The 19,398-nt window shown below is 41.0% G+C and overlaps 1 protein-coding gene across 1 annotated transcript in view; it reads right to left on the bottom strand.

The window, feature by feature from the left end:
* Nucleotides 1-19,398, bottom strand: part of ankar (ankyrin and armadillo repeat containing) — a 162,687-nt gene that overhangs the window by 17,385 nt on the left and 125,904 nt on the right. Inside the window, exons 18-21 of the mRNA XM_087988641.1 lie at nt 14,717-14,955; nt 13,908-14,088; nt 7,345-7,467; nt 646-804 (exon numbers count right to left, since the gene is read on the bottom strand). Of these exons, the coding sequence (XP_087844767.1) occupies nt 646-804; nt 7,345-7,467; nt 13,908-14,088; nt 14,717-14,955 (702 nt within the window). The remainder of the gene's footprint in view (nt 1-645; nt 805-7,344; nt 7,468-13,907; nt 14,089-14,716; nt 14,956-19,398) is intronic.

Raw genomic sequence — 19,398 nt, 5'->3', positions numbered from 1 at the left:
CAATAATACAAAGAAGTCATCAAAGCTCTCTACACCAGGAGGGACAGTGTAAAGCAGGACAAGAAAACTTCTGGCCTCACCTACATGGCTTTCCATTGTGAAAACTTCCATTGGCTGCAACACATTGTCTAACTGTTACTTTTTAGATTAGATTCCCTACAGTATGGAAGCTGATCCTTTGGCCCAACAAGTTAACACCGACCCTCCAAAGAGTAACCCAACCAGACCCATTCCTCTACCTCATGTTTACCCCTGACTAATGCACCTACCACTACGAGCAATTTAGTATGGTCAATTCACCTGACCTGCACATCTTTGGACTGTAGGAGGAAACAAAAGCACCTGGCAGAAACCCACGCAGACACAGGAAGACTGTGCAAACTTCACGCAGAAAATCACCTCAGGGTGGAGTCAAACCCAGGCCTGCGCTGCTGTGAGGCAGCAGTGCTAACCACTGAGCAATCATGGATACTGTTTCTCTGTAAAACGAACCTAGAAATGCCTGCTGACAAACTATTATGAGTATAGCAACTTCTACAAATGGACTCACTGCAATTGATTTTCTAGGGCATGCAAGGTGATTGGCAAGGCGAGTCAGATATATAAATTGATTACAATACAGAGCTTGTTCCTATGGAAGCATACCTGAAATGCAGCATTAACTTGGTCCAGCTCTTCTGACGATTGTAGAAGCTTTTGGAACACTAACATCTGAACACCCCCACATGCACGTATCAAATCCAGTAACTTTGGATTATTGATTGCGAAAAGGGCTAAAGCACTGGCTGCTCGTGAACAGATATTCTGGAAAAAAACTCAGTAAATAATGTTTTACTTGACATAAATCAGTTCATCCAAATTAAAACAGCAACATAAGATTAAATGTAACTGATTGTGGAAAAATGTTTTCATGGAAATTAATTGTACATAAAGGAATTGGAAAGAATTGCTGCATAGTATTAGTATCCCTATTTCTGGGCCAGTAGCTCTGGATTCAAGTCCCATGCTTTGACCTGTTGGTTCTGAAAGTTATGTATGTATTGTGGCCAAACAAATTTATAAGCCGGCTATAAGTACTTCCAAAATACTAGCGGTTAAGAGTGGAAGTGACCTCCTGGCCAGCCAACCTGCACAAAGGCAATGGGAAACAACTATAGTTTGTTGCTCTAGGTTTGGACTAACCTACTGGTGAAGAGCTTATACTCAAAATGTCAACTATCCTGCTCCTTGGATGCTGCCTGATTGGCTGTGCTTTTCTTGATACCACACTTTTTGGCTCTAATCCAATGGATGATAACTTTTGCCAAGTCAATGACAACCCTTGGAAGTAAGGATGGGAGAAAATATAATCCTACATAATGGAGTTTTACAACTACATTTCACTTGTGTTAAGAAATAAATATAGTTAATTTTAAATGTATTAGATGATGCTCTTAGAGGTGTGTCTGCAAGCTTGAAAGAATAGCAATTTTTAAAAAATTTTGAAACACATTTGAACTAATGGAGATGTTTTTACAGACCTAGCTATTCACTGTATTTTACTGTCACTATATTAATTTCCTTATATGTAACATTTAGTAAATAGGCAATGCACACAATGAAAAAAAACTTCATATTGTAGGAATCTATATTTTGGATTCTGAAATAACTCCATAGAGGCTGGTAGCCTGTCACCAAGTCACACTTCATTTATACATGAAAAGTCCTTGACACCCATCCAACTCCCTCAGAGCCAGCTCTCAGAGTGAACAGAACTTCTAACACTCCCGTTCATGCCTGTCAGTCAGGGCTCCCTGACTGGACCAGATAAAATGCCCCAATCAGGGAATATATATTCTATGAGGTCCACCTGGCTGACCTCATTACAACCGTTACATCCCTCCCCTTCTGAGTCTGAGGAAATAGGCCAGTTTGTTTTGTACTTTCTCCTGGGGCAATTTAGCACTGGGTCAGGTTCCTCCAACTTTGCCTCTGAGATGGGTGGTAACTCCCCTCTTGCACCTGGACCATCTTGGAAGAAATTCATTCCTCTCTTCAGGCAGTAAAGGCATCAAGGTCCCAACATCTGCTGTGTCCATATCAGTTTCTGAGGTATCTTCAGTGCTTGATGGAGACGGAGAGAACACATGGGATTTGGAACAGTTGGAAAGGCAGTCAAAGAGCCGGGCACATTTAGTTCCTGCACCATTTGTGAGTTTGCAGCTTTCATATGGTCCATGTGCTTGTTCAGGATCATCATACTTACCCAAACTTTAAACATCACTGGACCTGACCTTGCACTGACCATGCCTATTACCTATGCAAGGCCATATCCATGGTTCCTATCAAACTTCATTCCCTGAGGTAAACTGTCTTGTAGTGGAGTTTTGTGATTGGCATTGGGTATTCCCAATACTGTTCCCACCACTTCCCCACCCATCCAAACTCCAGGAAGATCAGATTTAACCTGCAAAGTCTTCTCCCTGTTAACAACTCTGCTGGAGCTATCCTGCAGTTGTATGAGAGATGGTCCTATAATCAAATAGGAACCAGGACAGTTTGGTTTCTAGTGAAGCTGCAGACTGTTTCTTTAAGCCTGCCATCAAGGTTTGGACTGCTTTCTCTGTAGGACCATCAGATGATGGGTGGTATTAGATTAGATTACTTCCAGTGTGGAAACAGGCCCTTCGGCTCAACAAGTCCACACCGACCCGCCGAAGCGTAACCCACCCATTCCCCTACATTTACCCCTTTACCTAACACTACAGGCAATTTAGCATGGCCAATTCACCTGACCTGCACATCTTTGGACTGTGGGAGGAAACCGGAGCACCCAGAGGAAACCCACGCAGACACGGGGAGAATGTGCAAACTCCACACAGTCAGTCGCCTGAGGCCGGAATTGAACCCGGGTCTCTGGCGCTGTGAGGCAGCAGTGCTAACCACTGTGCCACCGTGCCGCCCATGAAGCTGCCATTATATGACAAATACCATTCGAGTTTAGGAAATACTTAAATTCCCTGCTGGTAAACAATGGCCCATTATCTGTGACCAAAACATCTGCGAGTACATGTATTGCAAAAGATGCACTCAGTTTTTCAATCATTGTCCCCATGTTTGACGAATTAATTCTATGCACGCCCAGCTGCTTTGAATGAACATCCACAATGACTAAGAACATTGAGTCCATGAAAGAATCTGCATAATTTTTGTGTAACCGAGTCCAGGGTTTACTCGGCCATTCTCATGAATTAGGGGTGAGCTATTAGCAGTAATTTTCATCCTTGTTGACAATCTGGGCACTGCCCCACCAATGCAGCTATGTCTGCATCCAACCCTGGCTACCAGATGTAATTTCTTGCCAATATCTTCATTTTGGAAACTCCTGGATGACCCTGGTGGAGTTTAGCCAGTATCTGGCAGCAATCGTTGTTCAGGACAATCACTCTTGTTCCCCACAATAAAATGACTCAATAATAAAACCATAATGTACTCTTCCAGAGGCAGTATCACCAGCATTGCATCTGCCAGTGGGAGGCAGCTCAATGCATCCACATTTGTTACTTAGCCTCCCTGATATGGTGTTCCAACTTGTAATTATACATACTTAGAATGATAGTCATTGCTGAATTTGACCTGGAGCTATGGGCAACACGTCCTTGTCCTCTTTAAGCAGACCTAGCAGGAGTTTGTGGTTCATTATTATTACAAATTTGCATCTGTAAAGGTATTGGTGACTTACTGACACCAAACCTTCCTTCTCTATCTGGACACATTTACACTCTGCATTAGCCAAAGTCCTGAATGCATATGCTATTGGCCATTCCTCTGCATTGGGCCAAATGTGAGCTCTATCCAGATGCCATACAGAAAGGCATTGTATGTCAATACCAGATCTCACTTGAAATCATAGTGTGCCAACACTTTAAGGGATGATAGCTGTTTCTTCACTTCCTGTTTGTTTAAAATTCACACAAAAACAAATTGATACATCAGGCTTCACAATAGGTATGATGGGTGCTGCCCATCCAGGAAACTGGACTGGTTTGATGATTCCTCTGTTCTACAACCTTCTGATTTCTGCCTCTACCTTTGCCCATAAGGCAAATGGCATTGTGTGGGCCTTGCAGAAACATGCAAGCAATTGCTTCCTAGTCAACATGCAACGTGGCGTTCGCTGATTTGATAGTCCCTAGACCTTCTTGAAACATTTCTGGATATTTAATTAAGACTTCACTCCGGCAATCATTTTGTAGTTGAAAAATCTTGAATCAATCTAGGTCAATCTTCATCAACCAATTTTGCTTTATTTTGGGATAGTTAATAGTTAGAAAGGATTTATTCAGTTTGTTAATAGTTTAGTTTTTTGTTTACTGTTAGAGTTAGATAAATAAATTGTTACTTGTTAATTTTAAAGTGGTTGTCAGTGACTTATTTTATTTAACCACTAAAAGATTACACCACTTTTCACACTTATTTTACAGATTATGAGGCAAGGTGCTCCACTTTGGGGCTTAACCTTCGCTTCATAACATTTTCATCTGCCCCAATGTCATTTGTCCAGCAAAATAATGCATTCTTTCCACACACTGGGCCCAGTCTTCAACAGCAGGATCAAATGAGTCAAGCTTCCCAAATAATGCCAGAAATGCTTACCCCAATTCAAAGACAACTGTTGTAAGTGAATTATTTCAGGAGCATATTTTTGACTCTCATCGCCATTGAAATAACTCCACAGAGGCTGATATTCTGTGACCAAGTCACCCTTTATTTGCATGTGGAGAGTCTTTGACCCTGATCTAGCTTTCTCAGAGTGAAAAGAACCTCCGATTCTCCTGTTTATATCTGTCTGCCGTGACTCCAGATTAATATACGCAATCAGCGAACTCATATTCTATGACTGACCTTGTTACAATCCCTGCAGATACTCCTTTCTTGACAACCTTCTCTCTATATCCTTTTCTGGCATGTTTACTCATGTTGCAATGAAATATCAAAGACCTGTCATCGTACTAAGTGGTCATTCTTAATGTGTGATTACAGATAGTAATTGAATTGATCAAGCATCGTCAAAAGCCTAGATGAGTCTTGTCTTCTTGTTATTTATATACACTGGACTGATTATTGGCAAATTTTCTCTTTCTAATTTCTCTATTATAAAATAAAAAAATGTCTCCATGCCCAATTAGCAAAACATGGAACAATAAGTTAATCTCAGACCTTCCAATCTGTATGACTTTCCTGGAATTCATATTGCAGCTTTGGTGATGGATGTAGGTTTGCTCACTGAGCTGGAGGATTCATTTCCAGTCGTTTCATCACCTTACTAGGTAACTGCTGTAAAATTTCTGCTTTCTATTTATTGTGTGGATTCCTTTGGGTTGGTGATGTCATTTCCTCGGTGAAATCACTTACTGTTCTTTTTCTCAGGGTTGTAGATGGGATCTAACTCGATGTGTTTGTTGATAGAGTTCTGGTTAGAATGCCATGCTTCATGGAATTCTCATGCAGTGCCTTTGTTTGGCTTGTCCTAGGATGGATGTGTTGTACCAATCAAAGTGGTGTCCTTCATCATCCATATGTAAGGATACTCGTGAGAGAGGGTCATGTCGTTTTGTGGCTAGTTGATGTTCATGTATTCTGGTGGCTAGTTTTCTGCCTGTTTGTCCAATGTAGTGTTTGTTACAGTCCTTGCATGGTATTTTGTAAATGACATTAGTTTTGCTTGTTGTCTGTATAGGGTCTTTCAAGTCCATTAGTTGCTGCTTTAGTGTGTTGGTGGGTTTGTGGGCTACCATGATGTCAAGGAGTCTGAGTAGGCTGGCAGTCATTTCCGGGATGTCTTTGATGTAGGGGAAAGTCGCTAGGGATTCTGGACATGTTTTGCCTGCTTGTTTGGGTTTGTTGCTGAGAAATCAGCAGACTGTGTTCATTGGGTACTCATTCTTTTTGAATACACGGTATGGGTTATTTATATCAGCTCTGTGTAGTTCCTCTGTGCTGCAGTGTGTGTTGGCTTGTTGAAATAATGTTCTGATGCAGCTTTGTTTGTGGATGTTGGAGCGATTGATTCTGTAGTTCAATATTTGGTCCGTATGTGTTGTTTTCCTGTAGACGTTGTTTTGAAGTTCCCTATTGGCTGTTCGCTCTACTGTAACATCTAGGAATGGCAGTTTGTTGTTGTTTTCCTCCTCTTTAGTGAACTTTATGCTTGTAAGAGTATTATTGATGGTCTTGAAGGTTTCCTCAAATTTGTTTCGTTTAGTGATGACAAAGGTGTCATCCACGTAGCGGACCCAAAGTTTGCGTTGGATGGTTGGCAGAGCTATTTGTTCAAGTTTCTGCATTACTGCCTCTGCTAAGAACCCTGATATCGGAGATCCCATGGGTGTTCAGTTGGTTTGCCTGTATGTTTTGTTGTTGAAGGTGAAGTATGTAGTAAGGCATAGGTCCACGAGCTTGATGATACTGTCCTTGCTGATGAAGTTAGTGGTGTTTGCTGTATGTGTATTTGGGTCTTCTAATAGTGTAGTCAGTGTTTCCTTGGCCAGGTTAATGTTGATTGATGTAAACAGGGTTGTTACATCAAAGAGACCATTATTTTATCTTCTTCCATCTTAAAGTCTTTGATGGTCTTCAGGAATTCTTGGGTGGAGTGGAATAGAGTGCTGTGAATCTTCTGCTAAGTGTTTTATTCTTTGGTGTAGCTCCTTGGCCAATCTGTGAGTTGGTATTCCAGGCAGTGAGACTATGGGTCTGAGGGGGGCTCCTGGTTTGTGAATTTTGGGTAATCTGTAGAAGCATGGTATGTTGGAAGTCAGCCAAACAAAGACATGCACAAGAATTCCTAGAAGCATGGCATTCCAACTGGAATTCTATCAACAAACACATCGAGTTAGACCCCATCTACCATCCCCTGAGAAAAAGAACAGGAAGTGACTTCACCACAGGAAATAACATCACCACAGGAAATGACATCAACAAACCAAAGAAACCCACACATATAAATAGAAAGCAGGAATTTTCAGCAGTTCTTCATCCAAGGCCCACTGAAGATGTTACCTAGTAGGGTGACGAAACGTCTGGAAATGAATCCTCCAGCTTAGTGAGCAAACCTACATCCAGAACCTCAACCTGAGCTACAAATCTTCTCAAAACTTGCTAAGCTTTGGTGACATTTGTTTAATCATAACAGAGCTAATTAAAGATATTTTAAAGAACCAAATAATCATTTCAGTAGCAATTTACCACAAAATTCAATATATTTATGCGATATTAAATTAGAATGACAGACATCACCATTACATATTTGCATGAATGTGGTCCTTTACAATATACTATTCCATTTGATTTTCTTGAGCTTACCTTGTCAGTAGTATTAAAATGGTTGAGTGCAATCTTGACGTTGAAGCCCTTTTTCTCCATTAAGAGCTTCTGTAGTTCATTGTTTCCTAACACAATGCAGGCCAAGCTGTAGATCACTTCAACCTATATACAGAAAGTCAAAGTAGAAATTATTGATAAATTATCAGACTAAAACAAAACTTTATTGTATTCATTAATTTGTATAACTACATTTAATCATGGACAGTACTTCCAAAACATGACCTCTAGAAAAACACAAGTTAACAAGAACATCACCACCTGCAACTTCCCCCCACATCATGCATGATCCTGAATTGGGACTATATCTCTATGTTTACACAGTTATTGGATCACATTTCCAGTGCTATCACCCTAACAGCATTGTGGATGTCTTGAGTCGACATGAATTGCAGTGTTTCAGGAAGTTGGTCCATCTTCTTGATGAATTGAGATAAGCAGTAAATGCTAGTCTTGCCAGCAATGATCCCATATCATGAATGAATAAAATAAATAATTTTTTTCTTAAAACTTTACACATTTTCATAGCTTTTATTAAGTTTCCTGCTCAGAAAAGCAGCTAAACTATTTCTAATGTCCTTTGGGAGGGAATTATGGCATCCTTATCTGCTCTGGGTCACATATGATTCCAGTGCCACAACAATGTGGTTGACTAATAAAGCCTTGTAAAATGGCCCACCAAGTCACTCAGTTCAAAGGTATTAAAAGATGAGCAACAAATTCTGGCCTTGTCAACAAATCCAACACACCATGGAAGAATGAACAAAATTTGAACCCGAGGAAAATGTACAGTGGACTTTGAAAATGTAACAAAAATTGTAAAGAAATGGAAGACATTGTTCACTGAAGATCTGAGCCAACCAATTATATGTTTGGAATGTCAAAACAGCTTTATTAGCACACTCACACTAGTCTAACCTATGAGACTGCAATTGTTTTGTTTTCTTGTCAAAGGGATTCTGATGTGATATCTGCACATTTCTAGCTCTGTGCTTGTTGAAATAAATCTATGAAATTATTTTGTCCTCAGCAAAAGAAAATAGACAATAATTGCAGCAATTACGTTACGGCTTTTATCTGCTAATGAGCTATGTTATATTTTATTTAGTTAGCTGAAGGCTGACAATGTGGAATGATTCACTTCTTGCAGCCAACTGTTTTGATTATATACAGCATTATTTTAGTTCATCTAACAACTGTGGCTTTCTTTCAATGAAGAGTGAGATAAAGCAACAAAATGTGATATAGTTAGGATTTCCCTTATTCAGAACACTAGTGAAAGCTCTGTTTTATTATTATTAAGCAGTTACTGAACTAAAACCTATAAAACAGCAACATAACTTTTGGACATTATCTCACATTACACTGCAATCAACAGCTGAAGAACAAAGCATCTGGTTTATTGGTTCTAACATCCCTCAATTTCATTCTTCAACTGACTTGACCATTCTCAACTCTAGTGAAAACAGCTGATCCTTCTTCTAATGATTTTTTTCTGATTCATTGACAAACTGTCATATATCATGTTATAGTTGCTATGAATGCAATTGGTTTAAGCCCTTTAGACTATTAGAAATTGGGCACTTCTAACCAGGAATTTTCTGCATTTTAAAAAACCTATAATATGAACTAATACAGCACAGACTTTCTCTCTTTGTAATAGCATAAACAATGTTAAAAAATAATTTAGGTCACTTGGTTCAAGCTCTCATGTTGACATTTCTGGTTGGCAAGGTGGAGCTGGATTTGAAGTATCATCTGTTCAAGTGGTTAGAGAGAGTAAGTGTTTCTGACATATTATAAACTGATCTCAGTCTGAGAGGCTTGTAAACCAAGAAGTCATTTGTGTATTTGTCCTGTTCATTGGATAGAAGGATTCAAATGGGTGATTGATGTAGCATGAATTACTAGCCCCTTGAAATATCATCAGAGAGTAGGTCGTTCAGCCTCTTGAGCCTGCACAGCCATCTAATAATGTTGTAGTTGATCTGATTCTAACATCAAATTCACATTGTTGCCTCATTTATTTGTGGTTTTACACCAACATCCATGATTTTCGGTTCAAAACATAGTAATTGGTGAAAAGGCAAGCTCAAGAATTTCATTCAGGCTTAAACTCCTTTACATAACTTCTTATTCCATGTTAAGGCTAAACATTAAGTACATGGATTCAGAGATATATACCTGGCTCAGCTCTTCTTGTTACATTTGTGAAAGACCATTCTTTATGAACTCTACCAACTAATGCTAATCAGTCTACTCCACATTTCTCTCTGCATGTGTTTCTAACTTGCGTATGGCTAAACTTTCCGCTTTTGCATTGCCTTCCATGTGTATCTTTCTTATTTCCTTTTATCAATTTGCACTGTGCTATTTATACCTAGTAAAGAATAGCTCAGTGACATCATCATAAGATTTCCCTAAAACTCTTACACAACACTGTTTACTCCTAACAATTTTCACCTCCTCGCTAACTAAGAATACCTTAAAAACATTCTATTACTCAGGTTCCATTGTCTTATTAAGAAAAGAATCCCAAAGAGCCAGGACCCTCTCTCTATAAAAAAAATCACTTCGTCTTTCACTATGTAACACTCATTCTAGAATTTCTCCATAAGAAGAAATATTCTCTCCACATCTACCTTGTCCCCTTAGGATCCTATATATTTCTAGCAAGTAATCTTCAACTCTTCTACGCTCCAGTGGATATAAGCCTTGTCTGTCCAAACCTTCATAATTCAATCCATACATTCCAGGTTGGCCCTCAGGTTAAATCACCACCAATCGCTTCTCACTAATAACAGATCAGCCCCTATGGCGACACACACACACATTTTGGGGATTAGTCTAGTAAACATTCTCTCAACTGCTTCCAATCATTCGTATCCTTCTTTAAATAAGGTAACTGACACTGTACATAGTACTGCAGATGCAACCTCACAATTGTACTGTAAAATATATCACTGTTTTCATAATCAATTCCCCTCATAATAAATTATAATATTCTATTTGCTTTCCAAATTGCTTGACATTCCTGCATAATACTGTTGTGAGACTGATGAACTGACAACCTTAACCGTCTGCATCTCAGGACTCTACAATCTCTCGTCATTTAGATAACATGCTTTTATATTTCTTCTGCCAAAATGGACAATTGCACATTTTCCCATATTATTTCTCACATATTTACCCACTACCTTATCTATATTTACATACCAGTCACTTCTTTTACAATCCTAGGATGAAGTCTATCAGGATCCTAAAACTCTAACAATTGATTCACTACACTTCCCTGGTAATTATAGTTTTCCTCTATAAATTCCCCCTCTCTTTGATTTCCTAATTATAGCTGCTTCTGGGATACTACAGTACAGCCTTGGTTATTCGAACATTGATTATCCGAATTTCTGATTATCCAAACAAGATGTCAAGGTCCCCATGCTTGGGTAAACTGTGTTATCTGAACATTCAATTATCCAAACAAAATACTCCCTGCCCATGTCACTTGGATAATCGAAGTTGCCCTGTATTTCTATAACGTATAAGGCTAGAGTGAAGACTGATGCAAAATACCTCTTCAATTCATTAGACATCTCTTCGTTTTCTATGAATAATTCATCAGACTCTCTGTCCAAAGTACTAATGCTCACTTTATTAACTCTTTTCTTTCTACAATATATTATATAAATTCTTTGGTGGAATTCTCTCAGCCCCTGATTAATGAGACAATGATGGATCAATTGGTGAAACAAGGTGAGTTTGGAAAGATTAGGTTCTCGACGTTGAAAAAAAACCTCCAATTTTCAACTTAAGTTTTAGTGACAAGAATATCGCCAGTCAGTGGTGAGAGGCATATTTTATATTAATATCGCATTATTACCTATTAATTACTGCATTATTAATATCGCATTATTACCTAATCGCATTATTGTCTTGCTGCCTCCATTCCCCACAATTGACTTCCCCAGCTTGGCATCCCCACCACAGCATTGATCCCTATTAACCCTCCCTTGAAATCCAGCAAAAAAGTCCCCAAGCTTCATTTATGTTTGCTATAAGAAATCAGAGAGAAATCAGATCATGAATGTTGCAGGCCAGTAGTCCCAGGCATTTCAGGCGTACTCCATAGACAGTGACAGCTTGCATCCTTCATCCAAGGAGGTTGGCATTGGACATACACTACCATACAACATCTTCATGGCAGAAATCACTTCTTTCATCACTTCAATTCTGCACTTGTAATGCTGTTTCCAGGCCACTTTGCACATAGGGATAGGATGTATCTTATGTACTGGAACAGAGTGCATCACAAGATTCCTTAGAGCTCACTCACTTTCTGCCCACCTGGATGCTCACATCTCTGTTATACATTGCTACTTCATTCTGAACTTACAGCACCTTAGTATTTCTGTCTTATCTTGCTTTTTAGAGCAGACACAAAATAAGGCAACTTATCATGCCAGCACTAATCAGTGAAGGGGGTGGTCATATTCCTGACACATGCTGTGGCCGTGTCTCACTTACAGCCAACATCATACATAACAAACACATTGTGTATGTGTCAACCAAATGTCAATGTCACAAACTCTAACAGAAGTTGGCCTTAGTTAAATCCAGGCAAATTCATCAGTCAGGGTGTATGAACTGTAGGACTTTAGCTCAATCTACCAACTTACTTTCTTATATGTGAGACCCCAGTCCTGCGTGTTCTTTAAATGAAGCAATAGGAGAAGATATTCAATCTCACACTCTTAATTTATTTTAAACAGTAAGTGGACAAAGTATACAGAGCTCTGGGTCTAGACCTTTCCGTCCCTGACAAACTACAAAGTGTGTCAGTTCAAAAAATAAGACCTATTCCTGTCCCTGACCCAGTCTTTTATACAATAAAAAACGTCATGCAATCACTGAGGTAGAATTATCTTCTGATTGGCTGTTGATCTGACTCCATTCTCCGCCTCCCCGCGTTCCCGGATGTCCGACCCCACGTGACCTTCTTTTGCCCGCGAAACGGACCACCACGTGACCTCCTCGCCCGCGAAACAGAGCATCACGTGACCTCCTCGCCCGCGAAACGGAGCATCACGTGACCTCCTCACCCGCGAAACAGAGCATCACGTGACCTCCTCGCCCGCGAAATGGAACGTCACGTGACCTCCTTCTGCATGCGTTACACAGCGTCACCACAGGCTTCCGAAGCTGAATACATTTACACTCGCAGCCAGCCTTCTATTTTACAAGTAAGCCATATATTTACAAGTCCCCCCTTTGGTCTCATAAAAATGAGACCAACCAACCAGTTCTATACATCACATTCGCTCTCCGATGCATAGTCTTCCCTTTTTGCCAGAGCATGGTTTCCGTCTCCATCTGTGACATCTGGTAGGGCGGGGAGCCTTCCCTTCAATTGCTGTAATAATTACCCTGTTCAACAAAGATCTAATACAGGGAATACAACAACATCCACATAACACTAACACAATGATCATACCAACGAGGGACATAAACACAGAGACAATTAATCCTTTCCATTTCCCAAACCATGAGTCAAAAATGCCTCCTAGAGGGTTGTCAATACCAGAATGTTCATGCATTTCTTCAGACAAGGTTCTTAGTCCTTCCCGGGCTCTGGTTACCGAGCCACCGGGTGCCGTATTATTGGGGATAAACGTACAACATTGGATAAACGTACAACACTCCCCCCTTTTCCGTTAACAACATATCTAAGGCTATTCTATTTTGTACTGTCATCAATGAAGTCGCTGCCAATTGTTCAGAGAGTCCCGTCACCGCAACTCTAGTTCTATTAGCTAGCCTAAGTGCATTGTAATGTACATAATTAATTCGGTCAACGTTTTTATTCGGCGTAACTGGGAATAGAACACTGATAATTGGGAGATTCTCAAATCCTGCTGCTATCTGGTCTGCCAATTTATATTCATCAGGTACACCATGGGGAACACCTATTGCATCTATGTAAGTATCTATTCCCTGTTGTCGTTCTCCTAAGAGGAATAAGAGTACCCCTAACCTGACCATTGCACAGGTTCCAGACCAATCTGGAGGTAGACTAATATGCAGTGTTCTATCTCCACAGTACCAAAAAAGATCAGCTCTGGCCCAAACCATTGTGCTAGCATTCTGCCAGCCGGTTACATTAATCGTGTCCTGACACCAGACAGCGGGCATATCTCCCAAGATTATATTAGACCTTCGAGCAAAACAAGTGTAATTGTTGGCCCTTGGGGTAAACACTGGAGGTAACGTGGAATTCTTTACAGGTGGGAAAACAGGTGGGTACAATTTGGAGGGTCCGCCTGCATGGTGAGGGCCATCATGCAGTGAAATCCTGTTGGGTCCATATTAGGGAACAATGGGGCTGGGGTAGTAAATAGGGTTGGCCTGGCCGAGGAACACGTGACGCAATTACTCATATTCATTGAGGTTGCGGTCGCTGTCATCCAGTCTAACAATAGGTTCTTATCCCCATACCCGGTGGCTAATTTAATAATGTCCCTTCTCGTAAGGTTGTTGTGGTCTATTACCACAACTCCGGAACTTGGTTCTACCTCCATACTTGTGTTTTCAGTTTGTGGCTGGTTCGTAGGAGGGTCGACTAAGGTTACCTTCACTAATCCCATATTATCCACTCCAGATTGATCTACACCTACTACAAGATAAAAGCTTCTGTCATCACTCTCACAGTAAATCTGTACCTCTTTGGGACTAGGATTAATATCAAATTTTGTCAGGGTTAACAAAAGTGGATTTTTTAGCTCTGAGGAATGATCAAGTTGCCCCTTTGTCAGGCTCACATGGTCTTGAATGTTTCATCTATTATCCGAGGGTGACGATTTCTTATGGGTCCATCGTACCCCAGTCCATGTTAATACATTATCCCACGACGGGCATGGGTCATAGTGAATGGCATAGAAGCAAAGATATACATCATACTCCCTCCAGGTCCCTGTATCTTGGCCACAATCAATTACTTCGCATAAATCAAACTGGTATGTTGTACCATGGTTTCTATCATGTCTGATGTTTACCTGGCTCCTCGTCTCCCTTAAACATTTATCCGCCTCTTGTCCTATTGACCTTTCTTTCCTGTGACTTTCTGCATCGCCTGTGTGTTTGTCCCTCGTGGTTAATACTCCTATTAACAGCAGCATAACACTTATACATAAAATAATAACAAATACTCCCAAGCTCGACAGCCTAGGGTAACGTGGGCTGCTTACAGAGATAGACATTATATCCTTTACACAACTTTACTTGAAGATCTTGAGAACCTCTCCCCCCCTTTTTCCAGAACTGTCTTCCTGCAAAAGTTAAAAGTTTAGGACCCTTCTACTCTTTTTCTGTTCTTATTTGTACTAGAGTTCTTGTTGGCGGTTCCGTGGCTGCACACTGGCTCCAATGGTACCAGCTTTCTCCTTTCCCCTGTAGTCTGACCGTATGAGATGTCCTCTCCATCACCTTATAAGGTCCTGTCCACCTCGGCTCCGACCACTTCCGTTTGATCACCTTCAACAGGACCCAGTCTGTGGTAGATGGCGCCTGGGTCTGTAGATCCCCCTTTTCCGATCCAACCTGTTTGGAGAAAGCTGACACCAAAGCTGTTAGTTGGTCATAGTAAGGTTTGTACCTTAGAGAGGCTCCTCCTCCCTCTAACATCTGTATTCCAGCTCCTGGTCCTGGGAACTGCTGCCCTGTTGTTAGCTCATACGGGGTGAACCCTGTGTTAGAGTTTACTGAGCTTCTAATGGACATTAAAGCTAAAAGTAGGGCATCCACCCAGCTTAACTTTGTTTGTGCACACACTTTTCGTATTTTTCCTGCGCCATCCTATATTTACCTGTATTCTGCTTCTCTACAGGTAAGATAGGAGTGTTCCAGGCTGACTGGGAGGGTTCTAGCACCCCTACTGCTAACAATCCTTCAATTGTGTCGGCAATGCCGGCTTCAGCCTCTGGTTTGTGTGAGTATTGTCTCTGCCAAATCGGAGTGTGTTCTATTAAATCAAATGTGATTGGTGTGATGTGTTTGCAGTAACCAACGTCCGTTGAACTTGCTGACCACAAGGTATCTGGTAGAGAGTCAAGCATCAGTGCAGCCTGTGGATGGTCTGTTTTTTCCCTACCATGAAACCTCTCAATCTGCCTATGTTCCAGCAGTACCTTGTCAGTTGTCCTGTACATAATTCTATAGGCTTCCTCTGATGGTGAATATTGTAAACCGGGTAACTGAGTCCACACCCAGTCTGTTAGCGCCATCAAGCGTTTGGACATAGGTCCCAGATCCTTGGCCTGATGTTCAGCATGCACGGCCAATGTGACATAAGGTTTGGTTCTTCAGACATCTCATACCATTCCAACTGTTCTGCAGTTAGTTCAACAACAACACCCACCAGACCTTCTTTCTCTAGCAGAATACAACTGGAGGAAATATCCCATTGAGTCCCTTCTAGGTGCTGATAGAATGCATGCTGATAAATTTTATTATCATCTCTATCATAAGATAAGGTAACATGAAGGGGATCTGCAGGAGGAGCATAGGGATGCAGCATCTGAACCCAGGGTCGCCATTGGTTGTATAAAGACTGTATGCCGTTGTTCTGCCCATTTTCAGGTTCGAGGAGTCCCCAGTATATATCTGCCCAATGCTCTTCTGCCATTGGTGATGTGTCCGGTGATAGCATCATTTGGGATCAAGAGTGAATCATTGTCATAGAACAGTTGACGGAATGGCCATTTGGAAGTCACTAGCAGTCCGTCTGGTCCGCACAGAACCGAGACCCCGCATCTCACCAACAAATCAGGTCCCATCAGATTCACAGGGCATGCAGGTGATGAAATATACTGGTGACGAAAGGTCTGTCCGGCCACCGATGTGATCAGTGGCGATGTCAAAGGCAGATTTTCTGGTTTACCCGAGAACCCTACTAACTGGACGCTGGAGGATGACATGTTTGACCGCGGTATATCACAAGTGATGGTAGAAAATCTTGCACCCGTGTCAACCAAAAAAGACAGATTCTTGTCCATTACCTTCATTTGCATATAGGGGTCTGCCAACCCCACATGCCCCCGGGTTCTCGGGCCCCGTCAATATTCATACCCCTGCCCTTCCGGCATAGTTTGGGAGTATATTTACACTCGCAGCCAGCCTTCTATTTTACAAGTAAGCCATATATTTACGGAACACAGTAGATCAAGGGGGTCATCAAAAATCAATCGAGGGGTTTAGACATAGTCAGTGAGGCACTTGGAGCAGTCAGGGTCAGACCTTATCATCACAGCCTGATCAGTGCTGCATGTCCAGTGCAATCAATCTAGGAGTTGCTCATGTATTAGTCAAGTTGGGATGGTCTTTCCAAGTCAATCAAGGGAGCAAATCAGAGTCAGCTTGGGGACCTTTTTGCTGGATTTCAAGGGAGGGTTAATCGGGATCATTGCTGTGGTGGGGATGACAAGCTGGGGAAGTCAATTGTGGGGAATGGAGGCAGCAAGACAATAATTGTGAAGGAGAGCATCTCAACATTTAAGAGCAGAAGACATTACAGAAGTGTACTGTGAGAGTGGGGTCATTAATAGTCACCATCATTCTGCCTTTAATGGGAGACTGTGCATAACTTTGTCTGACCTCATTTAGCTGTATGCCTGGGGCCACAAGGTAAAGTGGAGAAAAGAGCAGTGAAATAAAAGGGTTGGATGAGGACATGAAGAATAATCAGGGAGGGGGTCACCTAGATTGACAGGCTGATCATCCATTCCATGAAGCACCATGTGTATTGCCTTTCAGGCTCATTCAAATCACAAATGCATAATTCAAGTGAAAAATGGTTTTCACCATGTCCGAAGTGAGTGGTGTAAGTGCTTTTTTCTCACTGAGGGAGCAGACTGTATTTGTGGGTGATGTGAAATCCTTCAAGGCGCAATAACATTAAAAGGTACAGGTTAAAGACATCCGTTAACAAATAATTCTGTATGTGAACCTCATACATTGATCAATTGTCTTGACAAAAAGTCCTGCCTTGATCATTTCACTTCACATTGTAAAATAATCCTAGTAATCAATGTGAAGCACAAGTAATGTCAGGCGAGTTGTAAAGTTTCACCTTAGTTCCACAACTTGCATTCACCTTTCAAGGTTTTATAGTTCTGGTTGCCACACTGTTGGCATGATGTGATTTCACTAGGGAAAGTGCAGAGGAGATTCATCAGGAAGTTGCCTTGGCTGTTGCATTTCATCTATGAAGACAGACTGGGTAATCTGGTGTTGATTTTCTTCGAGCAGAAAAGGCTGAGACTGCACTTGATTGAGGTGTGCAAAATAATTAGGGACATTGATAAAGGAGTAGGAATAAATGTTTTGCCCGAGTAGAAGAATCAATAACTGTGGGCTTAGATTTAAGGCAAAAGGAAGATTAGAAGGGGATTTAAGGAAGAATTTTTTTCACCCAGAGGATGGTGAGTATCTGAAACTCACTGCCTGAACAGGATGGTAGAGTTGGGAACCATCACAACATTTTAAAAGTATTTAGATGTCAATTGAAGTTCCATGACATATAAGGCTATGGGTCAAGTGTTGGAAAATGAGACATGAGTAGATATGTGCTTGATGATTCATGGGGATATGATAGGCCAAAGGACCTCTTTCTATGCTGTAAAGCTCTTTGACTCTCTAGCCTGAACATAGTGCAGAAGATTCTCACTTCCCCCTTGGACTATAAAAAGTCGACTGCATTATCTCTGTAGCATGGACTTTCTTCGATAATATAGGTTTGGATGGAAATGTTCTCATTATTCTGGGTGTAGGCTTGCTTGCTGAGCTGGAAGGTTCATTTTCAGATGTTTGAGTTGTTGATAGATCTATCACCAAACACATTGATTTGGATCCCATTTACCAAGCCCTGAGAAAAAGAACAGGAAATGACATCACCACAGGAAATGACATCAGCAACCCAAGGAAACCCAAATACATAAATAGAAAGCGGGCCATACCCCCAATGCTTCTTCCGGAGGCTCAATGATGATGTTAACTAGTATGGTGATGAAACATCTGAAAATGAACTTTCCAGCTCAGCGAGCAAACCTACATCCAGAACCTCAACCCGAGCTACGAATCTTCTCAAAACTCGCTAGTTCTCATTATTGCTATTATACTTATAATCTTCCACTATATGTGTACCGATTGTTTGATTAGCTATGAAAGAAGTTAAGACAATGGTCTAGCAGTAGTGTCCCTGTAGTAATCTAGAAATTCAGTATGTGATGAATGTGAATCATACCATGGGTATAATGTAATTTGAATTTGATAAAAATCCAAAAGTACAATGATAGCTTAATAGTGACCATGTAACCATTGTTGATTGTTGTAAAAACCTAGTTCACGAATATTCTTTTGGGATGAAGATTTGGCATTCTTACCTAGTCACACCTATGTTCGACTTCAGATGTGCAGCAATGTGGTTCGCTCTTAATTATCCTCGGTGCAAGTATGGACAGGCAATTAGTGACAATGACGAACATACAATGAATGAATTTTTTTTAAAAAGCATCCATCTGAACCAGTTTAATGATAGCAATGTTCCATATAGAAGCACCCCATGACCCTCCTCGTCAGATGCCTCCATGTCCTGATGTTTTGATGACACTGTTTAAATGTCTCAGACTCTAAATGATCACATTACTGAGGAGCTGCTGTAGTCCTGATATTATCCCCAGTGAAATCATCCACAATGGATCTAGTACTTTGCATCGAACATTGGTGGACTCCTGCAATATTTGATCCAGTTTCACAAGTGTCCTGAGAAAACTGACTGCTGCTTGTGTGTCTGTGCATTTTTAATAAAGATTAACAGCCCAAAGCATGATATCCTCTGCTTCCTCGGGGTCAGCAGGTGTCTGGTCTCTGGCAGTCCTCCGAATGCAACACACCTGGAGTGTTTGTTCCTCAGTCATCTGTGCAGACATGGCAATGATTTACTCACCAGGTTATGCTTTTCACTCTAATCTAGCAAAAATATCCACC

Source organism: Chiloscyllium plagiosum, unplaced genomic scaffold (assembly GCF_037043375.1).
Source record: "Chiloscyllium plagiosum isolate Xiang-an unplaced genomic scaffold, Cpla_swu_hap1 HiC_scaffold_7, whole genome shotgun sequence".
In the NCBI taxonomy this organism is placed as follows: domain Eukaryota; kingdom Metazoa; phylum Chordata; class Chondrichthyes; order Orectolobiformes; family Hemiscylliidae; genus Chiloscyllium; species Chiloscyllium plagiosum.
Note: the sequence above shows the minus strand (reverse complement) of the source record. Positions and strands in the feature narration are given on the sequence as shown.